Below are 26,578 nucleotides of genomic sequence, written 5' to 3'. Positions count from 1 at the left end.
AGCTTTCCCAAATTAATCTCTTCATAGAATTCAATGTAATCCCACTATGTAATAGGCTGAAGGCATATTTTTGGGCTCAATGAGGATAAGGTGTCTGGCGTTAATAAATTTTAGGATGCATCAATGCGTTCACATCAATTCGGAATCGTCTGAGGCTTACGAACGCGTAACTCGCCTGTACAATGAGTTGTGGGGGCTAGCCGATGTGTCAAGTCAGCGTTTTTATCCTCCCAGACAGGTCGGGTACCAATTTATTGACTCCGGAGGGATGAAAGGCTTGGTGTGCACTGGGGCGGATTCGAACCTCCGATCGATCCTCCATTTACAGCAGATCCTCTTATCGACTGCGCAGTAGCTTGAGACACATCGGTAGATAATATGATCACTGCTGACATTTACACGCATAATAATTGTCCTACATGCACTTCATTAACGCTATCCAGACACCTGTGCTTAAGGATACTGTACGTGCGTGGATCTCATTCCCATTGCGTAACAATCTGTAAGAACGCGGTGGTTCACCTGCCCCGTTAGTCGGTGAAACTTACCAGTTTATTTTCCCTTTGAAGTTCTTTTGCGATGTACTTGGAATGAGATGGAGGTTTGGCAAGGAAGTTTGATGGGATATGCATGGTAGCAAAGACCACGAACCATTTTCAGGCCTTTGACAAAGACGAAGTTCTCGAAACGTCAGGGCAATAATTAAGTTTCATCAAAACCTCATTGGCATAACAAGAAAACATAAATACAGATAATAATGTTCTCTCCTCACTAGTTCAAAACAAGTGAATTTTTTTATGCGAATGAAAAAAAAAATTCAGAAAGTGAGCAAATATCCCATTAAGCTCAAAATGTATGTACCTTTAATCCCGAGCATTTGTTCATTTTTGCATGAAGCACGAAATCCATATTTTTACGGTCATTGTCTCCTTTTTCCTTTATATATCCCGGAAAAAATCCATCTAAAGTAGCTCAATCGAAATTTGTTCCAGGAGAGTTCGGTACAACACGTCTAGGACCCGCCCATCGTCTTCGGACCTACTATTCATACATGTATCATACAGAAACAAAGTAGAATTGACTAAAAGAGCTTCTCTACCCTTAAAAGGAATCTGGACAGTTCATTCCTGGACTGTATCATAGTCTAGTTGTAGATTCATCAGAGAGGTGGTCAACTATTTCTGGTATCATACCTAAATGCTAAACCAACTTTTATTTTTTTTCTAAAAAAATCTGGTTAGATGTTTTCGACACTAGAGAGCTCGTAAATATTTGTTCTGAATTTTTCAGAGTTTTCTTCTCTGAAATTTCTTGTCACCCTCTAACTACCTGTGTAAACACATTGAGATCCTTGAGGAGGATCCATTTCCCTCCTATTGTCCTTTTCTTCCGTGATTTTCTCCAACGTATCTATGTCGCCTTTCGTTTTTCGGCAATCATTGCAGTTCTAGCAAGAACAAGATCCTGATTTTGGTTCCATGTCCGGCTTTTTCTCGTCAGCGTTTTCCCTGAAGAATTCGTCGTCATAGTCGTCGTCGTCGCCGCCACCGCCGCTGCCGGTTTCTGATCCATGAGCGCTCGGTGCTTAACGAGCAGAGTGAAAAAATGGCACTTAGCGGATGATATAATAGCTACGCTCACCCAGATGGCGCATGTTCTTGTCACCTCGTGCGACCAAGGACGAAATGCTCATCACCTTCGCGAGTACGAGTGGTTGTACCGTAACCTTGACAGGTCGCGCGCCATTCATTGGTGTTTAATTGGAGAGGTTGCTGCCATAAATACGAAAGAACACTCTGCTCTGTCCATGTACACTCCCTTAACGACTACGAAAGAGTTCTTCACGTATCTTTACACTTTTGAAATAAATATGATGATCGAGCGGCGCAGTCCCTGTAGCTCGGTTCCCAGCGCTTCATCTTCATTTGTGGATGATGTGCTTTGCGCATTTCCCTCCGCCCACTCTCCACATAGTGAGCGTGATCAATAAGTCTCGCCCGCCTACCTACCTCATTATGGAATTACCACACAAATGACCACGTTTTGAACACCGTTCTATCCGATTTCCTTGAGTCCACCTCTCCGCAATCTCTTCTTGTTTACTCGCGCTTCATTTTCACGTCCTCGTCTCGTTTTTTTTTTCTCGCCGGCGATTCAACCCGAATTCGCCTCAAGATCCGGGCACGTCAAAAGCCGTGCGTGTGCATTTGTTGAGGCGATAAAATCCGATTACCATCTTTTCCATCGTGCCCCGTGCTCCGAAAAGAGCAGCCAGCCATAGTTCGTTGTGGTTCGGATGACGTGTTTCCAGATCCGCTCGTTGCCTGTGTGAGTTGGTTGCTCGCTCAGCTCAACTCTAGTGCTGCCTGGGGATCCTGGTGGATTGTTCTCATTCATGGTGTTATGCAAATCACTCCACCACCACTAGGCACCCGAACCCATCGGCTAATTGTCGATCCTGCGCCTGAACGCTAGTTAATGAAGCACAATGCACCATGCTGTGAAAGACGCCTCGACTATCTCGGCCACCCCCCGATTGTCGCTTAGCTCTAAACCCCTCGGATTTGACCCAGTATTAATGTCGTTGCACATGTGACACTATTGCTTCTCTCTATTGGATTTTCTTGATTTATGAGCTGTGCATGTGGGAAACATGGAAAACGTTCATATTTTGTCAGGAAGAGAAAAAAAAGCAAGAAAGAATATTTCTTCAAAAAAAAAAAAATCAGGCTACAGATCAAGAAAATCAGTAAGGAAGAAAAGCTGCGTATTCAACTAAGATAGAGGATACTAAGATTCCAGGACATATAAAAACTAGGCTTTGTCTTTTGTTTCTTAAAATCATGCGCAGATCTTTGTGATCTTTGATTTTCATAACTTTGTTGCAACAACATTTAAGATATCATTTTTTTCGATCTCTGCTTTTCTGTGGGAAACTTCTATCGTGTCTTTTTTCTAAAATACTTCTGTTTTCTATTATGTTGCGAGAGTTAAGTTGCTCATTTTCTTTGAAAGTCGTTAGTCGTTTGCCAGGTTTTAATTTAGTTCTTCTCTTCCTCATATCCCAATCAGGATAGCCGATTCTGGATTTAGTATATACAGCCTCATAGAGTTACTACTGCGGAGTATAGGAGAGAAATTTCTGATTTTAAAAAATTTGCAAATTATTGAACAAAACAAGTTGTTTGGTCTATTTTTGTTCTTCTGTACATATTTCGATTTCATTCATATCTTCTCCGCTCCACTATTTTCCGCATTAATCTTGAATCCATTTTATAAAAATTTCTACTTAACTCATTTCCTGCTCTCGGAAGTTAACATTGTTTCGTTAATTTGCTTGTATGAAGTGCTGAACTGAGTAAATTCCAAAAAAAAAGAACACAAATCAAATAATAACAAAAATCATGCAAAATCTAGGTTTTTCGCATTCAACTTCTGCTCGTTAGAATTTTTTCTGCATCAAAAAGCCATGAAATTTCATCTTACAGTGGAATTGTTGAATTAATCTCAGAATTATCGAGATTAAACACTGGAATTAATTGCATGGTTTTACTTCACGGTTTTTTTCTTCAAATAGAAATTTTGTGAATCTCTTACAGAAAACTCTCGTTTTTCTCATGTTCTGTCCCCCTAATATTCGTGACTGAGCAAAAATGATCATATAATTCCGGCCACCTGCACTATGTAGAGCACTCATAATCCAATAATGATTAGTAGCTGGAAGTATTGGCAGCTGCAAAATTTCTATCGGGCTTTTTTTTGCACCTTTTCTTTCCGTTTCTGTAAATAAATTTCTCGGCAAATCTTAACGAAGCCGATTCATAGAAGATTCATAGAAGAATGAAATTTGTATTTCTATGGTGTAGAATTTCTCATTCCCTACCTTAGAAAAAAGTGAAAAAGCGTTGAAATGATGCTGCAGATTCATAGGATGTTTCTATGATAAAGGGCACTATTTGTTGAAAATGACTCCCTTAACGATGTATTGACTATGAAATAAAAAAAAGCATTTTCGAAGTTGTACATTCAAATTCAGACTGCATTTGCTTAGGGCAGTGGAGTGTACTATTCTGTTGTTTGTTTGTTGTTTTCTTCAATGAAACCATGCTGATGATACTGTACATACAGACACGGTTGGAGACCGCATAGATACATACCGTACACCTTTTCAAATGCTCCTTTTCAAATAGACCCAACTAATGTTTTTTATCATTTTAAAAAGTGATTGACTTTCTGGAGACAGCTTTCTTCCTTGTTTATTTTATTTCCTGATATTTCATTTCCTGATGGTTATGTAATTCTGACTTTAATATAACTTCAAGGATAGTAAAAAAGATATTAAAAAAAATAGGTTTATAGCATCAACATGGATTTCAATTTTCTTTGTTCTCTCTTCTTTACTAATATTCATTATCTTCTTCATTCCCTTTCCTTTTTCTCTCTCGGTGGAACTAATCGATAATGCTTCCGAACATTTTGTGGTGCTCTATGGCCTTTCGAAGCTCCATTTGTCTCTATTACTTTTTGTTTTGAATTTTTCCGCACCATTTACTATTTATTTTGCACTATTTACTTGTAATAACTAGCGAAAGGGTATGTAGTAGGCGGGGGGAGGGAGGAGGAGCAATCAACCCTGCTCTAATCGAGCGGTACTCGAACTCCGTTACTTAGAGCGCGAAAATCGTTCTTAATTGTTTCTTAATATCTTAATTAATTGCGAAGAAACCATCTCACAAGGCGTTTTCAGTCCTTTTTTTCGTTGCAGGAACTACATAATATGACGTAGCTATTCACTTCCAGTAAATCCACTTCTCGCCGATAATTCCTTGAATTACTTTTCATTTATTCACCAACCAGTTGCTATGTACTGTTAATTTTGCGAGAGATATGATTAGGGAGGTTGCTGGGGCCCCGATCCTGGATAACACACATATGTACGAGTACATAGTTATCGTCCCCCTATCTCACTGTTGAGTGGATTTTTTTGAAGGATCTAAAAGTATATATAAACAACACACCAGAACATATACTACGTTCATTTTACGATTTTCTTCCTAGAAGTAGTTCCGAAGCGTACGTAATTGCGGATCTTGCCATCTATCCATCAAACGAAACCAAAAATTATATTCTGTGTCGTGATTTTTTCTGCCAAACTATAGTAGGCGGTGGGCTGTAGGAAGTCTGTACGCCTGCGCGGTACAGGTACAATTAATGGATGGGAGTCGGATAATGATTAGGTAGTTTTTTTTTCTTTTGAATAGGAGGTCCTTTTTTCACAAGGATCAGGTAGTTGTTATGGTTGGCTGTCCTTCTGGAAGTCTCTGCAGGCATGAAAATCTTCTTTTTTTTTGTTGGAGAAGGGATCTCAAAGTGTTCTGAGGGATATTCCGCACCACAAAACTTGGTGCAATATAATTATTTGTAGTACTTTTCTTTTCTAAACAGGCGAATTTAAAAAAAGGGGCATCATTCAGTCAGTACAGCAATCTATAAATATAAATGTAGAGCAAATATAAATCAAAATATGAAACGAGAAAGAAAGTTTCTAAAAATTTTGAGATCCAATGGAGTTATGGAACGTTTGCAATCTAGTTCTTGTTTTTAAAGATTCAATCAAATCCTCTGGTTGAATATATCGTTCTAAGCTACTTGATTTGCCAAGAAGTACACAGAATCTCTTCCAAAAAAATATTTTAAGATTTCTTCTTACCCTCAGTTACTGGTTATTTCTCTCTTCTCGATGCCATGAACACATATAGTGCTTAGTTTCACAAAAAGCGTTCAAGTGCAGCTATGCTGCAACTTGCATGAGAAACATCCCACGAGGGAAAAAGTACTGACCTCTCCTGCAAAAAAAAAAACAGAAAAACTTAGAAAAAAGTCACTTGTTTAACTGCTATTCGAATTCGGCTTTGTTATCAACGCATTGGCATCGGCTAAAAATTAGCGTCAATTATGAGAGGGCAACCGCAATTAAGAAATGGCACAAGGGACAAAGAGGTTGGCAGTGACGGTTAGAGACGCAGACGAAGTTGCGACAAACTTTGTAGAGTACTTCTATTGAAGAGTTACTCTAGTCGTGCTTTTGTGCCTCCTATGTGCCTACGGATACAGTGTAAGTATATATGTATACAGGTAGATATGTATATCCTGAGCAATTTTTTATTTTAGTCCATTTTTCAGACTGTGGATTTCTTTTTTTGTGGGCGGGAAGGGGACAGGGGTGAGGGGGTCCGGCTTTCTTCATCTAAAAATTGAGAACGGGATTAAAAAAAGGTGGAAAATGTAGGGGGGAACCGGATGAATTGATACGTTTTGTTTTAACATGGAAGAATAAGAATATTTTAGAATAAGTCCGACTGAAATAAAGAAAATTTATTTTTTACGGCAAAGGAGAATAGTGGTTCCTCGGCTGATCAATTGACTTCTCAGAGCTGTTAAATCAATTGTGCAATTACGTACTGTGCAGAAGTCAGAAACGTTGCACTTTTCCTTGTCAGCTATCAAGGAATAATCTTTAAGAGGAATTGGAGTATTTTTAGGGGGAAAAATTTAAAAAAAGAAAAAAAAAGGGGGGGGAAAAAAAAAAAAACAAAAGAGAAGCGGGGAAAGGGGGGGGGCGGGGGGGGGAAAAAAAAAAAAAGGGGGGGAAGGGAAAAGGAAAAAAAAGCTAACCACAAACCGCGTACGATTGACTGATATTATGATAAATGATATATGATATTGACATCAGTGAGGTGCGTTTATTTAGGGTCCCATAACGGAAGGGATTGGGCCAGCCATCATATCATTAGAACTTACGTCTCTTACCACTAAGATAAGAGCACAGTAAATCCCCTCCCCCTTGTTTACTTTAATCCTTGTCAGATATCAATGTGGCGAAATTTCTGTTGGCTTTGTAATTTACACCCGACGCATTTTTGCACAACCTATCCCAATATTAGCTGTGTAACGAGGCTATTCTTCTTCTGTTGCATGTTCCCACGTGCAATCTGCATGTCTACCATTACTCACGGAACCTTCATTCAAGGATACTACTCCATTAGTCAAGCTAGGATGGGCATAGGAAGATTTGTGCACGCTACGGAAATGGATTTCGCCGCATCGTTTACGCACTTCCTTGAAAATCTCTGGAATTTCTGTTGAGAAGAAAAAAGGATACGTTTTTCTCACAAACCTAAACATACGTACTCTCCCTAAAAAATGCTATTTATTGGTGTGGGGTTTATTTTCTGCTGCAGGGAAAATAAATTTTAAGCTAGGAAATTTAAGATGTTTGGTGTATTTGCTCTATCTGACTACGGTATTCGGTTGCGAATGTTGAAATGCTTTGCTATCGATCGAAGGCGACTGCACCACAGGTGTTATTCATCTTTCAGACACTACAATTTTAATATTAATATAATTTTCAATTTCTTTTCATTATTTTTATTTTAATTGCAGAAGCCAAAGGTGGAGCGTCAAAGTTGAGTTTTATGTGCGTACGTCCGGAAATTTCCGGAGCAGTCCATGTCCAGTGCTGAATTGCCCTCTTACTGCCGCCATAATGCACCCTGTTCGAGCAAATAAATGTGAAATACGATATGTATGTGCCTTAGCTGAAGCGCCGCTCCCTACGTGTAGAGCTTCCTAGTGAATTTTTCACGAGCTCAGATTAAGCGGGTTCTGGAAATGTTGGATATATTTACAAGTGTTGCCACATATAGTGGGTAACTCAGAAGGTTATCATTTTCAGGAATGAGCACCTTGGAGAACCCGGATGTTGGTATTGAAGAAGAAATGGAAAAGAACAATGAGAAAATTATCAGCGAATCTATGGAATTACCAGAGTCCGAACAGGTGGAATATGAAAATGTTACCGATGAGTCCGCAGAAATATCTCAGAGCCAACGGACGGACCATGAAGAAACTATTGGCGAATCTCCGGAATTGACGCAGTCCCAGCAGGAAGAACAAACTCTGGGCGACGATAATGAATCATCTCGTTTGATAGAAGAAAAGATTACGGATGAAACGGTCGCCGAATCCTTAAAACTGCCACCGGATCAAGAGCATCCAGGAGAAGAGGAAATTTCGGATGTTAACACGGAACCATCTCATGTAATCGCACCCGAAAGTCACCTTGAAAGTCATCCTGAAATTAGCTCGGATCAGGAGCAGAAAAATGAGGAAGAAGAAGAGAGGGTTCACGAGAAAGAGGATGAAGAAGCACCACAAGCAGAATATGTGGAGCATAAAGAGATTCAAGAATCCATACCGGAAGAAAAAGAGCCTGAAGAACCTATGACGGAGGAGAAAGAAGAGAAGTCCGAAGAAGCTCCAGAGGCTCATCAGGATGAAGAAGAACGAACGGATACAGAGCAGGAAATTCCTGGAGAGATGGAGGACACGGTATGTAAAAGTTTTCAGCAAATTTTATTTTCCGCATTTATGGAATAGCAAGTGAAATGAAGAATTCTTTCCTGACACAACAATACGCATGTGAGAAAGTAGAGGATTTCGTGGCGGGAGTATCGGGAAAAGGATAAGACACAGTAGGCGGCGAAGAAGACAAAGTGGCCGTTACAGCTGCTGCAATATCTAGAAACACATAATTCAGCTGGGAAGTGGGAAGGGATTTCCTGAAAAAAAAAAACACACCATTTTTTTCTTCACTTATCTTTTTATTGTTCGCCCTCTATTCTTTTTTATTTTATTTTGTACAGAATCCCAACTTCAAATTCGCCACAATTTCCTGCCGTGCACTGTACATGGGTAAATAAGGTGCTGCAAAATGTGAGGTATTTACTTTAAAAAAAATCAATCAAAGACAAATGCTCAGCTGTGAAGACAGCGACAGTTTTTGAGCTTGAGAGAACTGTTTTTCCTCGGCAGAGAGAATTCCAATATTCTCTTCCATAATTGTGATACACGTTACCAGATTTTTTCGATTTACATGAACAGCAACATATGCCGGGGAATTTCTCAGCATTTTTGAACAACACCACCTGGATCCTATTGGTGGAATGGGGTGGGGGAAGAAGACGAGTGGTTTACAATGGATGTTGTTGTAAGCGTTTGGAGCTCGTCAAATTGAAAAATGTTTTCCCATTAACGTGGGAAGGTGTTGAAAGGAAAAGAAGAAGGAAAGGCGCGAACTTTGCAAAAAATCGTGAAGGTCGCATAAAAACGGGAAATAACGAGTAGATGTCTAGTGCTTTAATAAATGGAAATGGAATGGGCTAGAAGCTGTTAAGAGGAAGTTATTAGAATTTATAATCTATTTTAATTCACATTTTCATCCGTTTCAGTAGAAAAACACACTAGAAGAATGCCCGAAAAGTAGAGCAATGCTCACGGAAATCACGAAAACCATTAACGCAGAATGATATAGCACGTTCTCCAGAATCTTTAATGGACCTACGAATTCTGAACGATTATTAACGAATAAATTTATTCTCTTTCTTTAGATTATGAATTGAAGCAACTGAATGAATAATAGTGGATTAATATTGAAAAAGAACACTTCGTTTAAGCTTAATTTGTGCTGCGAGCGACTACAACCAGTTTTTCAATAGTAATGTAGACGATCAACGTTGAGTAGGATTTATTGCTTCTCTCTAAGAGTTCGGATTAGTCTAAAAATTCCTAGAAAGTGGTACCATAGCATTTTACATTTATGGCTTCCAACATTTCTATGAACATCCCATTTTTTTCATTCCTTATAACTAAAGTAACTAAATTACTTACTTTGATGACTTCTTCCAGGTTTGGTTTAATAATACTTCCAAGAATTTTTCAAAACATCGGGTGAAAATCAATGGGTGGGAAATTTTGCATGGTAGCTGCGGAAAAATCCAAGTTTACTGAAGAATAGGAGTCTCCAATACCCAGTTCTTAACCAGCTAACACTTACTTTACAGTTCCTCGTACTTCCCCGGAGTTTTGCTCAGAAAAAGCACAGGATTAAAGATCACGTAGAAGTCTACAGGATTGAATTTTTAATTAGTAATGACTGAGATTAACTTTGATTGGCATTCACTTGAAAGAGGAAAAAAACCTCGAGGAAAAAATTGAGAGCAGATTTTCCAGGGATTAATTTCTTTCAGTAATAAAACCCTATAGGGAATAGCTCAGCGAATTTCTGGAACCTCAACCCATGATCCTAAGGCCGCTTTTCAAGAAAAATCAGGGCAAAATTCCTAGGAATTAGTTTGCTTTTTTCCTAACCTTACTCCATAAGCCTAAGACCTCAAGAAAAATGCTTCTCGAGAAAAATCAGTGCAGAATTCCTAGGAGTTAGTTCCGAAACGTTAACCTACAATTCGTCTCCTTTAGTTATTTGTAAATAAGAAAATCCTAAGGGGATTAGCAAAACGAATTTTCAAAACCTTAACCTATGTTCCTGAAACCGAGCCCTTCTCGGCGACTAATGCGCTTATCACCGCTCTCATGAAGGTTCTCAACGATCTATTGGAAGACGATGATGGTGTCCACTTATCGTACGTTACAGACCTGCTTCTGCGGCCGACGGAGGCTAATCATATCATCGGACCAAAACGCAAATATATGTGGTCACGACAGGTTTTTCTGCAAGCGGGGGGTGATGAAAAGGGCGGGGTGAGTGCATGCACGGGTGGCATACGACCGCCGCCACCGCCGCCGCCGAATCTGCTGTCACCGGCACCCGCCCGCACGCATACGCAGTTGGAGAACGTTTTACCCGACACTCTTTGTGACATATGTAATGAGGGAAAAATGGAAAGGAAAACAACATTGATTGAACCTACTCCTCCATGACGGAATCCGGTTCTTCTTACGGTCGGCCAACTGCTGCTGCTGCTGCGAAATCGATGATGACTGCAGCGTTGTTGTTTTGCTCTCCTCTTGCTCTTGCAAAGTTGTAGTGATTACGGCTGCTAGTCGTTTGGCGCTGAAATCCTTGTACACTTCACTTTTTTCCACACAGCTAGAAATTGTTTGTCTACCTTTTTTTCTCCCACTTCCCATGTTTCACATAAAAGAAAAGCAATTTTCGTCGCAAGTTTTTCTTTGACCAGAAGACGCGCGTTATGTGTTTGTTTGTGCGTACTTGCGTAAAAGACGCTAGCAAGTGAGCTGAGCGAGCGCGCACGCGTTTTTACGAGTGTGGATTGATCGTGAAGGCAAACTTGAAGCAGATGTCGAAGCCGTACAATGTTTGCGGTCTCTTTGTAGGCTGTCGTCGGCGAACAAGACGTTAGTCGAACCGAGGCGCCGGTCGTCGAATCCGCACCGCCGTCTCCGTCCCCATCGCCCATCGTTCAAACCTCAACGACTCACGATTCGAGTCCAGGTTCTCTATCACCATGTGCTCTAATTGTGACCTTTTTGAGAAGATTGTTTAGATTTAATGCACTTTTTTTTGCATTTTTTGCTTCGCTTTTTATTCCTTTTTTCCTTACCATTATCTCTTCGTTGTCTTCTTCTCCTCCTTTCAAACGGGAATTTATTTTAATCTTATCTTCAGTACTGCTTTTCTCCAATTAGGTTTATGAAGTGCTAATCACGCCAAGGAATCGTTTCTGGCTTTAATATTGCAAAAAAAAATCACTGAATTTTTTTCCGCAAATACAAAAGTGGTTTTTTTTTTCAAAATTTCCTGAGCCAAACCTATCTTTGATTGGTTCCAACTCTTCGTTGGTCTTGTTTATCACCGCCTCATCTTCCCCTCCATTTTTTTAAAATCATCTACAGCTTGTGCACCACCACAAATTGTGAGCATCTTTTTCTAACCGCTTTGAGGGATATTTCTCATTTTTAATGCAACAATTTTTCAAAGTATCACCTAAGTTTTGCAAAGTTGCCCATCTACAGCTTTTTGTTTTGCGAAAGATTTTCTTTCGCAAAACCACCATTCCCACATCATTCACTCGGAAATTTACTGGATCTCCCCAAAGTGCACAACAAAACATTTCGGTAAAAATACAACTTTCACTGTTCTGCACTCTCCGCGAACTCTGATTCCTCAATGTGTTCAATGATTTCAAATGTGTGATTTGATTGAGTCAATCTCCGATTCGCCATGACATCCGGCATTTTCTTTTTGAACACCGGGATGATATATTGTCAAGAGGAGCTCTAGTCATAGGTTTTGAACACTGTCATAGCTATCGTTTGATCGATCGTTTCGTTTCTGTCGTAAAATTGGTACTAACTACTGATATTTATTTATTTATTTTCCCTTTTATTTCATCCCCTTTTTCAAATACATTATTCTCAGTCAGTGGGCTAATTTTTCTCCATCCCTCTGGCCTAGGAGACAAATTTTCATGTTTTTAAATCGAAGCTACATTTATGCTTATACGCCAGGATATTAATGCTTAGTATTAGTATGAAAATCAGTACTAGTACTACAATTAATATTAGTCTTATTAATAATAATAATTACTGATGTTAATAATAATAATAGTTTATTAATAGCACCCCTAACGTCAAAGGATAAAGTGCACGGCGTTTACCATTCCCATGGGGGTGCGCCTACGCTTTTGACCTCAGAATCCGGGATGGTTTGAGTTTTATGAAGGCACATGCAACTTTAAAATGACTTGCGAGGGCGGGCCAATGTGTCAAGTCAGTGTATTTTTCCTCCCTGACAAATTTGATACCAATTTATCGACTCTGGAGGCATGAAAGGCTTAGTTGGCACTAGGGCGGCTTCGAACCAGCGATCGTGCAATTACTTGCTAACATCGGCATACGGTATTATCATTTATTGTCAGCATTAATATATTCAATATTAACATTCTTGTTAGTGGAGGCAAAAATGAAAAAAATGGGAGAAAATAGTAACTTATTATTATTATTATTATTATTATTATTATTATTATTATTATTATTATTATTATTATTATTATTATTATTATTATTATTATATAGTAGCTTATATTATAGTAAACTTATATTATAATAACTAGCAAGTAGTATAGAAAATAGTAACTTTTTATTATTATTACTTATCTACTAGGCAGGTAAACAAAGACTTGGAGAGGAATCGTAGACGAAAAAAAAGGTAGTAAAAGCGCCTTATAGATATTTTAAATTGTAGACGAATTTTATTTTTATTATTTTTATTTGAATTTTATTTTATTTGTATTATATTTATTTTGAACCCGAAAATTTGAATAATTTTAATTCTTTCTTTTATTTTTTATAGAATCATTTTCTTGATTCTAAACTAGTTTCTACCTTCATTTCATTTCTATGTTTTGTCTTATATGGTGGTATTCCAATTTATCAACGTGAGTTATTTCTTTACATCAAGCGATGGGAATAGATTCCAGTTCTATTTTCTCAGAAGTTTTGCATTTCCCATAAAACAATCGTCATAGGAGGCGATTTCTTTTGCCGACTCTTTGATTGAGGTTTTTTTTAAAAGGTCTTGAGAATGTTAAAAGGTCGTTAAATTGATGTCGTTACAACCGCTGAGTCCTTCCCTCTTGGTATTTGTTTTCGAAAACATCAGAAAAGGGATTCTTTGTGAGTTCTATTTAAGAATTAATGCGATTCTTTCGCATTTACTCGTCGTTGCTTGGTCATTTATTATGTTTCTGTGCAGCAAATCCTTTGAAAACATTATGCAAGCAGTACGTTTGAGATAGGTAAAGCGTTGTAAACGTATCACCTCCGTTAGGTGCTTCTTTTAACCGCCTCAAGGTCGCTGTGTGGTCGTTAACCGTCTTCTTTCTCATTCAACAGTTCCGAGCCACTCCCTATCCGTTTTCTTCCGCTTTTCTAATTTCACCTTCTTCCATTTTGCATCCTGCTGCGTCGTTGTCAAAAATATTTCAGGATTTCTTTTCCCAAAGAGAGTTGAATTGATTAAATTGAGGTAATGTTGGGATCTCTCCATAAAAAGATAGCGTTAAAGGTGTAGATCACGAGAAAGGCGACATCAATAGCGAAATGCCTGACCGCGCGCAACGCGTCGCGTGTGCCTGTGCTCACATGTGTGACACGTTGTTAGATGCTTCGTAGGGAAATCCGATCGATGAGAATATTTCCCATGCAGTTTTTCGAGATGATCAGGGGGAATTGAGCGTGATTGTGTTCACATTTGTGATCTACACTCTCCATCTCTAACTTTTCAAGGAAAGATCTCAACTCTTTAAATTTCGAGTTATGCTTGGTCTAAAATAAGAGTAAGGGTTGTTTTTTTCCAGTGAATATGGTACTGATAGGCAACACGACGCCCAAACATACTGAAAGGCGATTATTCACGGCTGAATGAACCCATTCTCTACACATTCACTGGTGGCTAATTAGGTTTCTTCAAAATTTTGTGCTTGATCTCTCACACTATAAGTAAGAAATGATTGTAAATAAGTAAGAACTAATCTGTAGATAGCTCTGCTTCAACAAGATCTTCAAAAATCTTCAAACTCTGAAAATTAGGAAAATGACATCCTGATTCGAATCCGATACGACCATTCAAATTTTTGGTGCGTATTATTTGCGGAGCAATATTGGTCAAACGCCAGAATTTACAGGAAAGCTAAGAAACTCTCAAAATTGTTTTTTCCCGGAAGATACAGACAATTAATACAAGAGCTGAAAATTTACCGAAATTTTGCCAAATAATTCTTTCAATCTCGGAAAATATTTCCTTTCTTTGAGTTTTTAAAATTTTTTATGCATTTAACACTGCTTGTACTAGTCGTGGTTATTTACTATGAAAATTCAAGGAAAAAAAAAAACTAACTATTAACATAATCAACAGTTTGAGCATAATGTGCTCAGCGAAAATTTGGCTCATAGTAAATTTTCAGTGCGATCATCATTACAGATCATATTTTTCGAGTACTGTATGTACTGAAGTACGTACTGGCTCTCATAGAGGTAGCTATGTATGTAGTTAGGGCTATTTTTCAAGTAGGCTCTTGGAGTCAATTTCAGTGCAATCTTTCCAGGTTGGAATTGCATGTATAGGGACCTTTTTTAGTTCTTTCATATGCGAATCACAGTACTTTTCTCACGGTCAGCAGTGATGTTTATATTTTACTGTGTTTTATTTGCATCTCAGAACTTCTTGTTTTTATCATGTAGATGTTCCTATCTATTTCTGCTGTTTTTCTTTGAAATTTCGCCCAATTTTAATCCAGATGTTAGTTGTGGATCGAAGCAGTCGGGCATTTGGGTTACCTTTAAAAGTAGCGGCTTGGCGAACAGGGCTAGAAAAGACGTTTTCTATTGTCTCGATGAGAACCTCATCACATAAGGCGGGAAGAGTCATGTAAAGTGCTTCACGTTGGCTCTCCTCTTCTCACGCACTATTTCAATCCATTGAAGTGGCTCATAACAAGAACGAGGTTCTGGAGATGGCAGGCGAAGAAGTACGCATTAACTGCTGGGAATATTATCGTTAAAGGGAGCATTGGTAGAAATTTCCATCATTGGATTCTAGTATGAAATAGGTCCATTAGGCAATAAAATTGCGATGGGATGTGCATTAAAATTATCTTAACGAAAACGCGGATTAAAAGGCTAAAAGATAGATGGTAGCTCCGGAGAGATCAATTCACCTGACGAAACACCACTTCACAGCATCACCAGTAACAAAGTGACACCGCGAGAGTGAAAGTGCATTACTATACAAGTCGCACAGATGCGAAGAATTATTTCTCTTCGAAATTTCATCACAAATCCACTTTACGCTCCTTTCTTTCGTTACTTACACGAGTGTAAAGAGTTGTTTCGTTGGATAAACTGATAACTGAGGTGCTCATGAGCCATCTGATTCCTTGGTCTCCCAATGTTTCGAACTTTTGTTCATTTACATAGAAACTACATACAATCCAAACCTTATCAAAGAGCGGAGGGAACAAAAAATCGATAAATTCCCCGAACGATGCCTTTATTGCTAGTAATAGAGTAATATTACTAGTGAAGAACTCTTCTGTATCGAGAGAAATAAAATAGCTATTCGTAGGCGAAGATGACTAAGCTTAGATCTTCTTATTTTCGTCAACAAAGCATCAAAACTGCGTATTATTTTCCATACAATCCAACAATTAAAGTTAATGCCTCTTTTCTTTCCGTTCTCCGGGCCTTTGAAGAATAAAAAAGTCTGGGCATTATCACACTCCTAAAAGTATGATAGGAGATAGAGATAAAAGTGATGTTCGTTATCCATGATTTTCTCTTCTGAAATAGATAATGGGATCAGAAAGAGCTTGTCTACTTCGGATGAGATTTTGATTTCTCAAACTAATTTTTTGTAAACAATTTATCAATATTGTTCACATTACTGTATAAAGGCAACGTACACTCGGATCTCAAACTTAAAGGTTTGACGGAGTTTTAACTTTACATTTTATTTCCAATTTTTTTTGAATTTTAAGGCTTGTATATACGGGAACTCTACATTTTCCTCAAGTTTTTTTTTTCAAATTCTGAACCATGTACACAGTTGAACTTCAGAACCAAAATAAATTATCAATAAAATTGATTGCATTTATTCGGCTTCTTTTATTACAAATTATAGATTTCGTTGGAATTTATTCGCAGGAAATATTTTGAATTGTTGAGAACTCTCCTTCCTCGTCCTTATAATTCGAACAAATTTATTTATTTATTTATTTATTTATTCAGTTCCATTTTTTCGTGTAGTTTTCATTTTTTTTTGGATGGTATACTATCAGAGAATACATTCGAATCAAAAATCAGTTGTGTCGTTTTGGTTCGAATATCATTACTACTGGGCTATTTATTACCTGCCCACAGTCATTTATACAAATCCAAAAATTCTCCGCTCGACTATTGCTGGCCACCCGTTTCCATCAATAACTCATAGAGTATTAATATTGGGTGATCCTATAGATAGCGGTTTCCTATACTTCTTTAATTTTTGAGTCTTCAAAGCAATAAGACCTTTTTCTCATCTTAAGTACATTTTCCTTCATTTTCTAAAATCCTCTTCCGTCTTCCTCAAAGACTTTCAATGATTCTCTTCTAAAATTCTATTGTCTTTGAAAAGAAAGAAATGCTTCTCAGGTGTCATGTGAAAAAGACCACATTATTTGTAAGATTTTCTTACATTCTAAGAAAATTGACGTGTATGAAATAATTTTGCACAAAGGATAAAGGATAAAGTGCGAGTCACGATGAGTCACGTTATTGTTTCATCCTTCTGGATAATTTCGGTACTATTCTATCAAACCCGGGTGAATAAAATAGTCAGTATGTCACTTTGGAACTTTTCGTCTTTTTTTTCTTCCCTGAGTCGCCCTTTATGCGATTACAATAAGTCCTCTCTCAGTAGGCACCGTGTTCATTGAGTTTGGAACCGTCGATCGATCGTGTGGTTACATCCGAACCTCTTACCGACTGCGCTACACCCGCCCAATTTTGTATAATTTTTTAAAAGTTTTATCATTAATCCAGCTGTCGTTTTTGTTAGAACTGAGGACAGATGTAACCAAAATCTCTCAGTTATGACTATGGATAGTTTTGTAATTATCCGTGATTAAGAGCCAACAGCGAAAGAAAAGCTCAACGTGTAGCACGAGATAGAAAATTTGTCGAGTAGGTCGAATAGGTCACTAGTGTAGTCGCCCTCTATGCAATTGCAGTAAGTCCTATTTTTTCTCAAATTTTTCCTGCTTTCCATATATTTTCTGTGCACATTTCTGAGCAAAGATCCAATGTTTCTGTTCTACTAGTGCAAAGGGAAGGAAAAAGACCGAAAGGTTCCGTCCAAACTTCCATATTTACCATTACACGTTGGAGCTCTTACGGTCTGATTTTTATTTTTTTATTTTTTTATGGCACGGTTCATTGAGAAGTAAGAAAATTCAGATAATGTAAACACACGAAACTATAGTTTAAATATACGTTGTAAAGTAAAGTAATAGTAGTGCATAAAACTTGCAACTAGAAAAAATTGGATGGGAAAAATAAGCTATTTGTTCGCGGAAGTTCCGTGAAAGTTCTTCAATTGCTCTAGAGTGACGAGTCATGTGTACGCTACTATTTACCGCGGAAAGTGCAAAAAGCGGAAAAGCAAACAAATAAAATGGTAATAGAAATGTAAGAATACAGTAGCGCACGTTGGCACGCAACTTTTATTCACAGGATGCTAATAATTTTATTAAACTTTGCATTCTTGGTGTTTTCCATCGCTGTGTTCTTTCTGCTATAAGGAAGAGTTCAGAGTGTTTGTAGATGTTACTGGAAAAACCTATTATGGTAACTATTACTAGGAATATTTAAAAAAAGGCGGGTGTAGCGCAGTCGGCAAGAGGTCCGCTCTGGCCACACCGTCGATGGTTCGAAACCGCCCCAGCGCCAATCAAGCCTCCCATCCCCCCGAGATAGATAAACTGGTGTCAGAATTGTCTGGGAGGATAAAAACACTGATTAGACACATCGACCGGCCTCTCCAAGTCATTGTGTAGGTCAAAATGCGTTCCAAAACCTCAACGATTACGAATTGTAGTAAAACGAGTTGGGGGATCCCAAGCGGATTGATACGCCAGTGATTTTATCCTTTATTCTTTTTATTAAAAAAATATGGATCAGTAGCGCTGGCCCGATTGAAGTTAAAATTGGCGATAAGGCAGCAGATAAAGTTGAATAATGTAGTCCGTTCCACGAAATTTCACCTTTTCAGTGCTATGAATGTAAGGAGTTGCTTCGTTGAGTAAATTGTCCAGCTCGGTGTTCCCGGTCGCTCTTTTCTGAGATCGAAGCGGACGTTTTGCTTTTCTCGATGCGATAGTAGCAAATGACGTAAAAAACTAAAAAAGTATAGAAACACCAGTAACATACACTACACACAACAATTGTTTGGTAGCCAAAGCTTTTCCATATTATGACTAATTGGAATTATTTGTAATGAAAAAGAAATGGGATTTTTTAAATTAAAATTAATTACTGATAATTATTGATTAAAAACAATGAAATTTTCGCATAAACATCGCTTTTTCTGCCGGACTAACCGTACTTTTGAGAAAATTAAATTCAAAAAGTAATAAAATAACAGAAAATGAAATGAAAACAAACAAGTTAAAATAATAATAAATTAGAAAAAGAGAATTAGAATAAGTGCGAAGTGAGAAGAGAAAAGAAAACTGGACGATTTTTTTGTATAAAATAGAGTTTTTTGTAATAAATCTTTGTAATAAATGGATTTTTTTTGCATATAAAGTTCTATGAATTCCACTGTCAATTTCTGAAATCAGTTTTTTTTTCTGAAATTTCACAGTTACTGTAGACTAACGGAGTGTGAATATATTTTCAAAAATGATGTTCTCCCCCATGGTATGATATGAAGGATCATTTTTGATCCAAATAAGCTTGTTATTCCTAGAATATTCTCCGCCGAATCGGCTACTCATTTCTCATTAACCCTAACCATAGACGGCCGACTCTCTCCTCATCGCCCGCAACCGGCGGCACGTCTCTGCTGTTCCTTCCGTTCCGACTACTTGATGAATGCTTCAGTAGGCACGTCCTCGGCGCCAGTTCGCCTCATTCACACTGCTTTTGCTTTTGTTCATGTACTTTCGTTGAGTATCCGCCATCACTGTTTCTGTTTGTTCAAGTCCCGAGTGTTTTGTTTGCGCACCTCTCATTATCGTATGTTCCAGAAGAACCGCCTGCATCCACAGATAAAGCAACAGCGGCCGCCGAAGCGGAAGGACCGCAGGAGGATTTTGAAGAGGAAGAGGATATTGTAACGGCTAAACGAAGTGAGTATCACCTACTACGGCCACTGCAAGAAAACAGTGGATTTGTAGAGGATAGAAAGAATTCGTTTCTGTCTTACACTGCTGTCTACAGCGCTTAGGCTTATTTTTCCCTGAATAAACCACTGCTGATCTTCTGGATGACCCTCCATAGATTGCCTATTTTGAGCCTGCTTTGGAAAAAATCGGTAATTGTTCGTGATTCTACACGAATGAATCTCATACAAGTTGTTGTAGATTCTGCATTTGCGGACCTGTGCGTGAGAAAATGAATAAGAATAAGTTAGCAGCGAAGTACCATACTTTTTGTATTCATCACTTACATAGCCATCCTACTACTCATTAAATGTGGGTATTTTGAAAAATCCACTAAAATGTGGGAAATCTAAATTACATGAACTGCGTAGGTTAATTCCTCATTACAATTTTAGCTTCTGATTTTTTTAGAAACGAGATTCAAACAGGAATTAATTTTTTATAAAGTTCCTGAAAAGGTTTTCGCAAAATTTCCTTTCTACTTTCATCTCTTTTATGTAAAAGAGTTCTTTACTAACGCGTTCTTTCAAAGGGATTCGAAAACTCGATGACTGACTCAAAACCTGGGATAATCCTAAAGAACTTTGTACTTTAAGTACCCCAGCACATACCTTGACTTGTACCTCGTTTTCCTTTTCCACAATCTTTTATTTCTTCCTCATTTCTCATGTTTCCCGGCAGAAGTAAATCAACCTCGATCTATTTTTGCAGAAAAATTGCCGCCTGTCGTAATAACTCATAGCCATGCATATAGGAGAAGCAGGAGGGGTGCACGGATGGGCACAGGATGACTCCGCTGGCTACTTTTACTACTCGCCGCTTACTATTGTTTCCTAGTGAATTCGCTCATTTCTCGGAGTTTAGTAATCGCTTACTGCCTTAGGCTGAAACACTAACAAGTAATTTCTGAAGTATTTGAGAGGACTACGGTAGTTCCAATGCACGATTTAACAGCCGGATTTGAAAATGAGAGGAGTTTTCTGGAGGATAGGGCAATAAAACTAGACTTCAATCTTCAAAAGCTGATTTCTCCATAACCATTCTTCCATAACGCATAAAAAAATGTGAATCCGTTGGTCTTGATGGGCAAAGGATGTGTGAGACATCTTTTACCTGTTAACATTAAAAAAAATAAGTTGGCCTTTTTGAATAATCATGCTGCCAAAATCTTTCGGACAATGGAAATGTTGGAAATCTCTGTAAATTTCTAAGAGGAAATTTCATGGTGACTTCTGAATCTCTTTGATCCTCTTCGAGGAGTGATTTTATTGCGAGTTCTTCAGTAAACAAAAAAAAATAAAATCATAAATTGCATTTCTTCCTCTTAAAAGTTTATTTTTCTATGAAAACACCCATTCGCATCACTATTCACACACTTTAATGTATTATTATTATTATTATTATTATTATTATTATTATTATTATTATTATTATTATTATTATTATTATTATTATTATTATTATTATTATTATTATCCCCCTTTATTATCATTATGCTGTTCTCAAATTTTCCAATGGAAAAAATTAAATGAAATTTTTTTGTAAAGGCATTGCTGTAAACTCCTTTCGAGTAAAACTCTTACTATTTCTGTAGTCGGTCAGTAAAGGAAACTTTTATCGGAGCGTAAAATCCTAAATATATTTCAAACGGTAAACGCACAACGTTTCTTGTAAGATTAGTTTTGTTTCTGGTTCCAAGTAGAAACCATATGCATGCTGTATTTCTATTTTTATTTTATTTTCTGTAAAATTATCCATATCTAATCTGTATCACTTACTAGCTTTCCAACATCTGAACGCAAGTCTTTTTAGGTCCGACTCCACCCACTGACATTGAGACTGAACAACGCCACAAAGAGGTACGAATTTCAAGTTTGTTTGAAGTGGTTACCAGTTGGTCGGTGGCCTAATTCACAATTTCGTCCTACGACCTTAACTCATTCTTCCTCACTAAAACAAATAAATCAGTGGCCTTAGTCACGTAGTAGTTCGAACCTTCTCTTTTCAGGAAACTTCGGAATATTCTGCTGGTGTTTTCTAATAGTGTGCTTGTGAAATTTTTTTTACAAGGAACTTTTATTCGCCTGTCGTTTATACTTTTTCGGCCGTCATCAGAGTTTCAGAGTCGTCAGTCAAATAAAGTTCTATCTAAAAAAGCTCGTAGGAACACTATTAGAAAACACTGACCTTTCTCTTTTTTTCAATTCAGAATCAATGTTTAGTTTCTCTAAATTTCTTTAAAATTTCAGCAATACAAAGTTCATAAAGTTAGGTGATCGTCGACTTTTATGATCCACTAAACTCGGTTAACAGCGCTGTTGGGTGTAAAAAAGTGTAATGAACCAAGTTACTGGTTAATGAGTTCTGTTCGTGACCTGTTCGTTGCTCATGGTTCCTCGTTTTGTGTTCCTAAAATCACAACAATAACCAAATTAGTCCTTGAATTTTTAGTTAGGAATCGAGTTTGTGTTGGAATGGAAATGTAAGGATCAATCTATATTGACATGAGAGCTCTCAAAAAATCAATGATATGATTTTTAGCAGTACTTTAGTATTTTAGTATTTAGCTTTATTTTTAGCAGTAAAAAACTGGAATTTAATTTTATTGGAAAGATGAATTGGATAATATAATATTGCTGGATGTAATATTATAGGATGTTAGATAATACTTTTTCCAAATCCTATTTTGAAAATATTTTCTTCATTCTTTCTGTTACTACATAATGACGCAACTCAAAACTTCCCATTAGTTCCCTTTTTTTTCATTATCTTCATCTTCTTCTTCTTGTTCTTCTTCAATGCTGTAATTGAAATACTGCTGAATTCTGGAGGTATGAGGTACACGGAAGCATCTGGGAAACTCTGTAAGATTCCCGTTAGTTTGGAAATAATAAGGATTCTTTGAGTGTCCTGCTGGCTACGGTGGTAGATCCCCAGAACAAGCGAGAACTTCCCACAGATCATGTAGTATATCAGTCCCTCCAATCTAATTCCCTCCAATCTTCTTGATTGATCTAAAAGTTTGATCAAGAGAAATGAAATGACTGATTAATAATTAAAAGGAGTAGCTAGAGAGATCTGTGGGATAAACGTAATGTAAATTTTATCTCACAAATTTTTATAACAACTTCTTTTTTAATTATTAATTAAAAAATTTATTTTTTTTTTTTAAAAAAAAATTTAATTAAAAAAAAAAAAAAAAAAAAAAGAAATTAAAATTAATATAAAACGTAATGTAAAATTGAATTTTTGAGTCACGTAACACCTACGCATGTGCCCAGCCGCCACGCTTGGTGCTACTTGTTGGCCACGCACCCTCTTGAAGTTTTTTTTCTCCACTGTCCATCCGCATTCATCAATCTGGATTACTCCGTGTTACGCAGTTATTCTTAGAAGTCACAGACTAGCAGGCGCCTACAATCTCTCTCAAGCCAATTTCCTTTTCAAAAAGTCGTATTTCTTGAGGATTTGAGGTTTGAGATTTTCTTAAAGAAAAAAGAATTGCGAAAAAAGAAAAGCGAACTTTAGGGAAAGTTTAAGGATAAGGGAGCAGAGGAGTGCCATTTTTCATTCATTGAAAATTCTAAGCAATAATTGTAAAGTCTAGCCCCAGGGGATTTATTCACCGCACAACAAATTGTGTGTATGTAGTTACAACTGTGTCTCGTAAATCGATACGTTTCTAAAAACTTCTCCTTTTCTTTCTGTTATTCTTTTTTTTCTTCATCGCCGTTGTATCGCTTACCTTTAGCTTTTATTCGCTCGTTCATTAATCATTTTATTATTTTATTGATTTTATTTACTTTTTCGTCAACTGACGGCCCCATTGGTGACGTTTGTGAGAATTGAACGAAAGAGAATTTCACCAAATCTTTTAGAATCTTTGTAACTATTCATGATTTTAATTAATTGACTTCAATTCTATAATTTCTGAAATGTTTGCTGAAATAACAGCTTTTCATTTGTGAACACTAATTCTATGGTTTTTACGGAGGTCGTCAGATAACTTTGATGAATATCAATGAAATGGCGGCATGATGTGAATGATGACATGAGGACGGAAAAGTTCACTTTTTCGAACTCTTCCTGGCCAAATTTCAGCCATTGCACAAAGAGGGGAGTTACGCTGTGAGCGGGAAAGAAAATTTCGAAAAAAAAAAATGAATATTAAATTAATTAGACTTTGAGTTGATTTCTTGCTCATCAATCTTCCCAAATTTTCTTTCCCGCAGCTTGGCTCTTCCATCTATTCGCGAACAACAACAAAAAATAAATAAATTTGCGTTATTCTGAGGAAATGGGGAATCGAATAAGGAAATTGTCGCAGCTATTTCTGATTATTTTGCAGGTTTAGTTTTTTGCTTTTCTGGGGTTTGAAAAATAGTAGATAAAAAAGTAACAGTAGAGTAGTAAAAAAAATAGTAGAAAATTACAGTATATAGAAATCCTCGATTGAAAAAAAATGTAATGCTCAGAAATAATTGTGGCTCCTCCCGAAAAAAACTGTTTCTTTGTTCTATTTCTTTGTTTCTTTTCCGAACTTGTCGCACAAGAACTTCCCTTCTATAGCGATTTTCTCGATCACATTGCTTTTTCCTAAGTATTTCATGGGTTAGGTGATGTACATGTTCTTCAAAACTTTAAGTTTCAGGAAAAAAACACTGTGCATTTCCTAAGTAATCCTTAAAACCTTTTTTATTCACGCCATCATTTTTCTCCTTTTCCCTTACAAACTCAATTTGCCGTCATTACCTACACACTATTCTGACATAGTTTTTCTAGGAAGCAATCATCATCGAACAGAACCTTGAAACTCAAGAACTCTCAGCACCAGACAAAGAGGAAGAAAACGAGGAGGTGGTAAAAAAAGAGCCAGACTTGAACGAGGCCGGAACGTACAGCATTGATCATCATCCTGAAACTCTTCGGCAAGAAGCTGTAGAAGATTCAAGTACTGTTGTACAGGAGGAAGAAGTTATGGATTCGTTTTTGATCGGCGACCAGACAGCGGAGCCGATGGTTATGCTGCAGAATGTCGCGGATTCCGCACCACATCACGGCGATAAGGTCGACGTTCGAAGTGAGATGATTGTTAAAAATCACGAAACTGAACGGGAAGACACGGAAATGGAACTACGCAGTGAAACAATTGCTACGGAAGCTGAAAATATTAGAGCAATCGAAGTAAGTAGCACTTTTTTAACCCAGTTTCATCCAATACAATTTATGGAATTTTGAGCTAGGCATGATAGGGAGGAGAAAAATTTGGCGTCAATTTTTTCAAATGCAGGTTGTTGAGCGAAAAAAGAACTAATTTTTCAAGCTCTGAAAAGTGGGCCCATGAAAGCGTATCATTTTTCGCGTTTTACATCAGTATTCCATTGTTTGTCGCAAAGAGAGAAATGGAGCAAAAATTAATTTATACTTTTTTCTTAGAACCCGAATATCTGTACGAACTCTCTCTCCCAGCAAGGCAAACAATTATTCAAGTTTTCTCGTCTTGCGAAAACTGGTCCTTGAGATTATAGATTTTATTTTTTTAAGTATTTCATCACGTTTTTCATAGGTATTTCCTACTCCAAAATTTTTAACATGTGTAGTTGTGTACAATGTGTTTCTTTTGCTCTTTCTGTTCTTGATCCAACGATTATCGTTGAAACGCATCACGTTTCCGGCCCTCTTGCTTTCCTTTGCGTATGTGGCAGCGTCTCTGATTTTTGATTGGTGACATAGGAGTGAACTTCAAACTCCTTCTTTCAGTTGTGTAAAGCGGGTTACTCCTAGCATCACCCTTTCAATTCCGCGTTCTACAACGCTGATCGCATTTTCCTCCTTTTTTCGAATCGCCCACGTTTCTGAAGCGTAGGTCAAAGCAGGAAGAACGGTGGTGTTGAAGAGGTGAGCACGGAGCCGGGTGTTCCTGGTCTTCTTCACTACATCCTCGGTGCTTTTGAATGCTCCCCAAGCCGCTCGTTTTCCTCTGCCCACTTCGGAGACCAGGTCGTTCATCATGTTGATTTCCCGACCTAGATATACATAGCTGGAGCATTCGGATATGTTCTTTCCGCTGAGCGTGAATGGGGCGTCAGAAACCCAATCCGTTCGTTATAAACATCGTCTCGTCTAGGTTTAGCTCTGAAGACCGATCTTTTTACACATTTCATCAATTTCGGTCAGCGTCCGTTCGGCCAGATTGATGCTTGATGCTATTAGAACGATGTCGTCGGTAGAACGAAGGTGGTGCAAATGCCGGCCGTCAACTTTCACTCCCATGTTATCCCATTCCAATCCTCGCACCACGTTCTCGAGAGTGGCACTAAATATTTTGGGTGAAATTGTGTCACTGCTGCTGCTGCCTGCTCAACCCCTCTCTTTACGTCGATTATAACATCATTTTAGAATGAGGAAGTTTTGGTCATGGAGTTGTCATACAATTCACGAAGTATTTTTATGTGTGGAATAGGGACGCCTTGGTTGTCCAAGGCCTCCATGACCGCCCCGGTCTCAACTGTATCGAAGGTTTTCTTCAAATCGAAGAAAGTGAGACGCAGCGGCATCTTGTACTCTTGCGCTACGTGCTATGAGTTTGAAACCGCCCTAGTGCAGACCAAGCCTTTCATCCCTCCGGAGTCCATAAATTGGTACCAGACCTGTCTGGGAAGATAAAAACACTGACTTGCTCATCGGCTGAACGTCTTAGACAGTTGAACATGCCGCCCACGTTCAACTGTCTAAGACGTTCAGCCGATGTCTTGTCTTTGAATCTTTGAATTTGTCTTTGAATCTTGATTTACTTTACTAATCGTAGCTTTTTGATTGATTTGCTCGAGTTGTAG

The 26,578-nt window shown here is 37.8% G+C and overlaps 2 protein-coding genes across 5 annotated transcripts in view; one reads left to right on the top strand and one right to left on the bottom strand.

The window, feature by feature from the left end:
- Positions 1-1,447: 1,447 nt before the first annotated feature.
- RB195_009243 (uncharacterized protein) lies at positions 1,448-1,750 on the bottom strand (the record flags this gene model as incomplete). The annotated part of the gene is made up of 2 exons (XM_064189706.1): positions 1,448-1,584; positions 1,642-1,750. The coding sequence occupies 2 exons, from the start codon at positions 1,748-1,750 to the stop codon at positions 1,448-1,450; spliced, it is 246 nt and encodes an 81-aa protein (XP_064047289.1).
- Positions 1,751-7,737: 5,987 nt separating this feature from the next.
- The window catches only part of RB195_009242 (uncharacterized protein), a gene marked incomplete at both ends in the record, with an annotated part of 29,418 nt that continues 10,577 nt past the window's right edge, over positions 7,738-26,578 (top strand). The window contains 6 exons of one of the 4 annotated variants that reach the window (XM_064189703.1): positions 7,738-8,391; positions 10,318-10,481; positions 19,328-19,464; positions 19,608-19,709; positions 21,555-21,601; positions 24,525-24,926. In XM_064189703.1, coding sequence (XP_064047286.1) covers positions 7,738-8,391; positions 10,318-10,481; positions 19,328-19,464; positions 19,608-19,709; positions 21,555-21,601; positions 24,525-24,926 — 1,506 coding nt within the window. Of the gene's footprint in view, positions 8,440-10,317; positions 10,780-12,784; positions 12,912-19,327; positions 19,465-19,607; positions 19,710-21,554; positions 21,602-24,524; positions 24,927-26,578 lie in introns of those variants that run through there. The other 3 variants (XM_064189704.1, XM_013442750.2, XM_064189705.1) reach the window with 3 other exon arrangements.

Source organism: Necator americanus, chromosome III (genome assembly GCF_031761385.1).
Source record: "Necator americanus strain Aroian chromosome III, whole genome shotgun sequence".
In the NCBI taxonomy this organism is placed as follows: domain Eukaryota; kingdom Metazoa; phylum Nematoda; class Chromadorea; order Rhabditida; family Ancylostomatidae; genus Necator; species Necator americanus.
This window is presented reverse-complemented; position numbering and strand designations above follow the sequence as displayed.